At 34.1% G+C, this 7,746-nt stretch overlaps 1 protein-coding gene across 1 annotated transcript; it reads left to right on the top strand.

The window, feature by feature from the left end:
• Nucleotides 1-703: 703 nt before the first annotated feature.
• Nucleotides 704-5,915, top strand: LOC132300834 (endoglucanase 24-like). Its single transcript, XM_059798087.1, has 4 exons — nt 704-1,345; nt 3,438-3,737; nt 4,413-4,574; nt 5,007-5,915. Exons 1-4 carry the CDS (start codon nt 935-937, stop codon nt 5,613-5,615), a joined length of 1,482 nt encoding a protein of 493 aa, XP_059654070.1. The 5' UTR covers nt 704-934; the 3' UTR covers nt 5,616-5,915.
• The last annotated feature ends 1,831 nt before the right edge of the window (nt 5,916-7,746 follow it).

Below are 7,746 nucleotides of genomic sequence, written 5' to 3'. Positions count from 1 at the left end.
TTCATTTCAGCGTCTCTCCCTCTCTCCCTCTGGTTCACTAATTAATAGTCCTATAAATTGCCAAAAAAGAAAAAAAAGAAAAAAGAAAAAAGAAAATTAATTCAGATTATGTCCAGAAAATTGGGGTTTATAATTTTAGATTTCGATAAGAGATAGAAGATTAGTGCTTGTATGTGTTGGAGAAATTCGAAATTAAATACAGAGAGAGCCATAATCGAAAATGGAGGAAGAATCGAAAGTAGAAAAGGAATTTTAATGCTCTGTTTTTTTCTTTCGATTTTGCAAAATTAAGGGTCGTAACCGAACATAGAGGAAGAATAGAAAGTAGAAAAGGAATTTTAATGCCCTGTTTTTATTTTTTCTTTTTCCTTCAATTTTGCAAAACCAAGGCGTAATGAAGAATCTATATCTACGTGTATCTTCAAAGACATTATATGTTAGTTCGTGGAATCCATGGGCATGATGGTACTTAAATTGATCTATGATCACTCCATACTATTTAGTATAATTTAATATATTTACTTATTTTGTTTAAAATATTTCTTACAAAATCGAGACCAAATAGAATTTACATTGTCCAAACATCCCTCAACAGAAAAGAGCATTAGCACTTCTCACCCACTCTTGAGTTAATTTATGTGGGTCGCACCATAAAAGCCACAACCACACCTCATGAACTCCTATCTGCGTTACATGTGAATTTTAGCTGACAATACCAGTCAGTGTCGGCGCTTATTCTCTCCACCCTTCCTCACTTTCTCTCTCTCTCTCTCTCTCTCTCCATATATATATAGATAGATATATATCACTCGTGAGCACACAAAACTGCCAAAAGCCACACTCAAAAGTGTAACCATACAAAACTTAAACACCGAAAGCCACATAAGTGAAAAAAAAGACAGACACACACAGTCCTACCTCTCTGAAAACCAAAATGAGATTCTTCTCTCTCTACATTTGCCTCTTCTCTCTATCACTTCAATTGCCTCGGTGTCTATCGAGTTACCATAACTATCCAGAGGCATTATCGAAATCGATTCTGTTTTTTGAGGGGCAGAGGTCGGGGTTCTTGCCGTCGGACCAGAGGATGTCTTGGCGGGCAAATTCCGGCCTCAGCGACGGCTGGATGGTCAACTATGACCTCACCGGCGGCTACTATGACGCTGGCGACAATATCAAGTTCGGGTTTCCGATGGCGTTCACCACCACAATGTTGGCTTGGAGTGTGATTGAGTTCGGGAATTTGATGCCCGCCGGCGAGTTGAGGAACGCTCTGGTGGCGATTCGGTGGTCCACGGACTATCTTCTCAAGACCGTGTCTCAGTCCAATCGGATATTCGTTCAGGTAATAAAATACTATCACAAGAACACTCTCGTTATAAATTAGTGCAGGGCAAAACACATTTAACATTTAATATAATGAATGTGGATGTGAATTTGCAACTTTGCATAATATAATTTTATGACAAGACACTTTGATTGTGAATTTGCTTTACTATTCATTTGATCGAGTGCACGAAACATTCAATTGAACGTGGAAGACGCAAATTCACATGAGGGCACAAATTTTGAATTAATGCTATGGTGTATGGTTATATATTAGAGGTCCAGAGTTTAAATTCTCTTAGCCGCCTTTTAAGTATTTGTTTTTTTTTAATAATTGCATGACACATATTGCATGGGTTCGAAGATAGATTATTTATTGGATGAGAATACAAATTTTGAATGTGTTGTGAAACTCCCACCTCGCATAAAAGTTGTTTATATTGATAATTGTAATAATCATAAATACTAATGCGGACAATTTTTATGGATGAAAGAAGTATCATAAAAGGCCGATGTTACATTGTTGGAAAAAAATAAAACAAAATAAAAATTTTGTATGGTAATGTTGTGGAGAATTTGTGGGTAAATGGGTAAATTTAGAGGCGAGACAGTTGGTTATGGTTCGGAGGAACCAACCCGTGAGTAGAGGGAGTGGTGCGTAAATTGGGATTCCACGGGTTGTTGTGGGCTTTTTTGACACTTTGGGACCCACATTGTCCTCTTCCTAGTCTGCTAAAATCTATTGGTGGACAAGAAAGTTATTACAACTAAAGATACGCTCCTCGGAGTGCGTGCAGTTCAGTTTCCTTAGCCTCAATGGTCGGGGATCAAGAGAGGTCTTAGCACTAATCCAAAGTTTGTCATTTTCATGTCATCAGTATCTATCTATTCCAATCAAGTGAAATGGTTGATGGTATGACACATACTTGTCATCATGTGGTTGATGTTCACTCTTTTCCATTATCGAAGACGTGTATTATTCCTTTCGGGATAATGATTAATTATTTACCCTGAGTAATTTACTTTTCTCACCTTTTATGAATAAAATTTTTTTTGTATTTTTATTTAATTGTTGATTCGAGAAAATAGAGAAGGTCGTGAATTATTTTGTTATTAAAGTTGATGTACTACTTTGTTATTAAAACATATAAGGGGTGAGTAGAATGAAATTACTCACGATGAATAGTTAAGCATTGTTCTTTCGTATAAACTAATTTGGTAATAATAGTTCAATTTTTTTTTTTTTTTTTTTTTTTTTTTTTTTTTTTTTTTTATCAATAAAGTTTGGTTTTATTTATTATTATGTATTATTTTTATTTTTATTTTTTTTTGTAACTAATTTGGTAATAAAAGTCGTACTCTTATTTCCTTTTTTATCAAGGGAGGTAGTGGGTTCTGATTAGGTTGGGGTACCAAAAAGTAGGTAACCCAAGATTTTTCACTACATTTGTAGTGTAACGGTTCACATTCTAGATCTTTTATTGTTGAGTACATGTTCAAATTTGACGTGAAAATGAATTTAAATGCTAGGTTTGTTATTCTAATTTGTTGGGCTATAGAATTTTTAAAATTACATCAAATATTGACATTTTTAAAATATCAAAAAGCTAGTAAATATATTTATCAGAAAAAAATAGGAAATATAGTGAAATTAATAATTAACCAACGTTTCCCTCATTACCAATTCACTAGTAAATATACCATTATATACTACTTTTGGTATGGATTACATGCGAGGACCATAGAGTGTATGCTAAGTTATGTGGGACCCTTTTATAACTTAGTTTTATACAAATAATTATCTTAGTATATACATCACAAGACCAACCTTTTTTTTTGTTTGAAAAAAAAAAAAATAAATAAATTCATGACATTGTTCTTTATCATACATCATGTGTCGATTATGGATAGTATTACATGATTAGAGACTATAATCCATTACAATCTACCACGCATGTAAAATTTTAAATAAAACTGAAATATTTATTTGCTAGTCGAATAGGGATCGAGACCATATCATATAAAAAATTCTGATAGATCATGTGAGATGATGGCCCACTCACCAATGCCTTTTTCTTAAAGAGACTCATATGCTATTATGATTTCATTAGGTTGGGGATCCAAATATTGACCATAGCTGCTGGGAAAGACCAGAAGATATGGACACAGCCAGGACAGTGTACATGGTGGACGCACCGAACCCTGCTTCCGATGTGGCCGGTGAGACCGCGGCAGCCCTAGCAGCTTCATCCATCGCCTTCCGATCATCTGATCCCGGATACTCCGACACATTGCTGAGGCAAGCCACTGCGGCATTTCAATTCGCAGACAATTACAGAGGGGCTTATAGCGATAATTTGGATATTAGGGATGGTGTATGCCCATTTTACTGTGACTTTGATGGTTATCAGGCAAGCATTCCTCTCTATTAAATATGACCACCTAATTAAAAGTACGTGTTTAGTCAGAAATTATTAGTGGTTCAACCAATCGATAGAAACATTCCAACAAAGCAAAGTGATTGATTTTTATGAATAAAAATTGCTCTCTCCAATATTGTGGTACAAATCCTCATAGCACAATTCCCTCCGAATTAACTAAGATTGGCTTATTAGGTCTACGACCGATACTGTACCCGAGTCTCCTAGCCGCTGAATGTGATGGTGGCCCAAATCTGTAGTCCTTATATGTGTGTGCGTGTGTGTATATATATATATATATATATATATATATATTAAAGCAAGGAACATATTCATGGTTCAATTTTATTCTTATAAAATCTTGAACAGAAAGTATTACTATTTTTTATGATGTGTGATGGGTGCATTTTAACTTCACTACCTGAAATAGCAGAAATATACATGAATAAAAGTGACCCAGTTGAAATATATTATTCTTTCCAACTAAGATTTGCCTGATAGGATTCTAGGTGTATGTGCCCTACTTGAAATTTAATAAATATGTATGTCTATATATATATATATATATATATATATATTTATATAGATAGATAGGTATTTCAAACTTAGCCAACTAACTCATTCAGAGGACTTATAGTTTGTCAATTTTTGTTACCTAATTTGCAGGATGAGTTATTGTGGGGAGCAGCTTGGCTGAGAAGGGCCACCCAGAGTGATTCTTACCTCAATTACCTACAAAACAATGGTAAAACTCTCGGAGCAGATGACAATATTAATGAATTTGGGTGGGACAACAAACATGCTGGTCTAAACGTGCTTGTTTCTAAGGTTAGAGACATGTTTATAAGCTATTATGCAATGTTTATTTTTCACTATCTTACGGACAAATTAATTGTAATACTACTACCAAGGCACCGTTTGTTTAGATAGAAATTATAATAGTGAAAAGTAAAAGTAGAAAAAATAAATGAAATGAATGAAAAGAAAATGAGTAATGATACAGAATTTGAGAATCGGACCCATCCGACTAAACTTATGTGAGTAAGAGGTAACGTCATCTCTACTCATATAAAACAATTGGATGCATGTATCAGACTATTGGACTACTTGTTATTATTGAAAGAAAATATATTTTTCATGGTGTATCTAATTACCATGATTAATTTATGGTTGCTTTTCCTGCAAACCAAATTTCTAATGAAATGGACTGTGAATATTATTGAATGCTATGATTAACATGAATAATTAATATTGATCCAGGAAGTCATAGAAGGAAACATGTACAATCTCCAATCTTACAGAGCATCAGCTGATAGTTTCATGTGCTCACTCGTGCCCGAATCTTCGGGTTCCCATATCGAGTACTCCCCCGGAGGGCTCATTTACAAGCCCGGAGGAAGCAACTTGCAGCATGCGACTACGATCACATTTCTCTTACTTGTCTATGCCAACTCCCTGGAACGATCCTCACAGGTTGTGAATTGTGGTAGCATTAGTGTTGGACCGGCATTGCTCCGTAAAATCGCCAAGAGGCAGGTTGATTACATTTTAGGTGACAACCCTAAGGGCATATCATACATGGTAGGGTACAGTAACTATTTTCCTCAGCGGATTCATCATCGTGGCTCGTCATTGCCGTCCATCAAGGACCATCCTCAGTTCATCGCATGCAAGGAAGGCTCGGTATACTTCAACTCATCAAACCCTAACCCTAATTTGCTAGTCGGGGCTGTGGTGGGTGGACCAGGGGAAGATGATGCTTATGAAGATGATCGAGCTGATTTTCGCAAGTCCGAGCCCACGACTTACATCAATGCACCGTTTGTTGGTGCACTAGCATATTTTGTTGCAAACCCTAACCCTAGCTAGCACATTAACAAGCACTTGCTTGTATATAATAACGCAACAAGGACCACATTTAGGATTAGTGCAGAGAAATTAAGTCTCTCATCTTGTGCTAAGCAAAGAGGGAAGAGGTTAGTTTTTGAATCCTATGACTAGAATAGTCACGTAACTTATGTGACATTTCATAGAAAGGGATGTCAAATTGGTCATTCTTGTAACATGTAAAATTTCACTGCCTATCTACGCTTTTAATCGTTTCATTTCCTTTGAAACGTGATGCCTTTGAAACTCGAAATATATTCCACAACTTCTATTCTTATTTTATTTTATTTTATTTTTTATTTTTTCACATGAAATGAGTGTGCCAAACAAGAACAGAAAATCCAATGTACAACTATCAACATTAATTGTAAATAGGGCTATAAAGGAACCAATCGAATTGAGGTTTAGGTTGTTCGGGCTTTACTTAGGAGCTCAAAAGGAACGTTGAGTGTAGGCTCAGCTTGCTATGAATTTGAAAAGCTCCTATTTGACTCAACTCATTTAATTAAAAATCAATTTCATTTTTGTGTCCAGCCTCCTCTTATGCAAGTATTTTTTTTTAAAAAAAAATTTGGGGGGTGGGAGGGGAGATGCTTATACAATTTTATAAACATGAGTCTATGTTGGTTATATATCATAAATAAGTTTAGTCCGAGCCAAAGTTGTTTGGGGTCAGCTCGTTGAGCTTGACTAGTTTTGATTAATTGGCGAGTTGAAGCCATGTTTCAAATGAGTTAAAATTTGAAATTTATTTTTGATTTTTATGTTGATGGAGAGATTTAAATTCTCAATATTTTATTTTAAAAAAATAGAAAAAATATCACTAAATCATTGATGGTGAGAATTTTAGGTTGTCAATAATCTAATTAATGACAACTTCAAGTAGTTTAATATATGACATTTCGGCGGGTAAATTATTAAGTTTTAAACCTGTCGACTAGTGGGTAGGTTTGGTTACCCATATCAACTGTTTAATAATCACTACTAAGTTATGTAAATGCATTAAAGAGCAATTTATTAGAGGATAATTGGATAATCAATGTTTTAGACATCGATTTTATTCTCAATGTTTGTTTGCATATAACCAGATTCAACCAAACTCTATTGTCACATTGTCTTGTGATTCTAAAGTTATATATAGTGTGCATGTAAAAAAAAAGATATATCTATATATATATATACACACATGTATATACGGAAAGAGAAAGCAACAGTGCATGTGAAGTGCAAGTGTATGGTGATGAGATATGGAGAGTTGTAGGAAATGTTGGAGGTGTGTCCTGTGATTCCCGTGTAACAACTAACAACTCCAGAGTCCTGTGTTTGGTTACTGCCCTTGAAACACAGGCTTGGCCCTTAAAGGTGACATGTGATGGGTCCTGGGAATAATTAAGACCATAATTTACCCTTCTTGATTACTCATTTTGGGATTGGAATCATTTTTATTGGGTAAATATTTAATAGGACTCATTTATTCACCCAATAAAGCAACTATGTAAGGGCAAAATAACAGGCTGTTTTTATTTAATTCATTTAATTTTGCTACTAGTGAATATTACTTAATGACATTTACAAACGTATTGAATTAATGAAATCATTGTTGTATGAAAGAGTAACTCACCAGTGGTTGGCCCTTAGAAGAAAGGAAAGTTATACATGCATAACTTTAGATGAAATGATGAAATTGTAACAAATTTAATTTTAGTTATAAACGGAACTTGAATCTTTATGTTGTGTTTAGTATGCAGGAATGAAGTGAAATAGAATGGTCATTCTCTAAGTTAAACAAAGCGAAAGCGAAAGCGTCAAAGTTTAAAGTTTTTGAGAGCGGGAGCGTCTTGAAAGAATAGGTTTAAATAAAATTATATCAGGTCATGACATATATATTTTATATATTTTTATTTATTTAAATCCATATGCAAATATATTCATAATTATTTATTCCATTAATGATATATGTAATAAATAAGGTAATTTTTCTCACTAATAGATGTGTGATTTATTTGTAATATTCTCTAATTGAAAAGTTTGTTAGCAGTATATTTTCAAACATGTATAATTAATATATATATATATATATATATATATATATATATATATATGGTAGTATAGC

This window comes from Cornus florida, unplaced genomic scaffold (assembly GCF_030987335.1).
Source record: "Cornus florida cultivar Cherokee Brave unplaced genomic scaffold, ASM3098733v1 CherokeeBrave_3.0.0_Hap2_Chr03, whole genome shotgun sequence".
Taxonomy (NCBI): Eukaryota; Viridiplantae; Streptophyta; class Magnoliopsida; order Cornales; family Cornaceae; genus Cornus; species Cornus florida.
Note: the sequence above shows the minus strand (reverse complement) of the source record. Positions and strands in the feature narration are given on the sequence as shown.

What these genes read in the sequence shown, in the direction of transcription:
- LOC132300834 (XM_059798087.1), top strand. Translation starts at nt 935, where the DNA reads ATGAGATTCTTCTCTCTCTACATTTGCCTCTTCTCTCTATCACTTCAA. An exon ending in CCAATCGGATATTCGTTCAG is followed by an intron (nt 1,346 to 3,437) that starts GTAATAAAATAC and finishes TGATTTCATTAG; the next exon opens with GTTGGGGATCCAAATATTGA. An exon ending in GTGACTTTGATGGTTATCAG is followed by an intron (nt 3,738 to 4,412) that starts GCAAGCATTCCT and finishes CCTAATTTGCAG; the next exon opens with GATGAGTTATTGTGGGGAGC.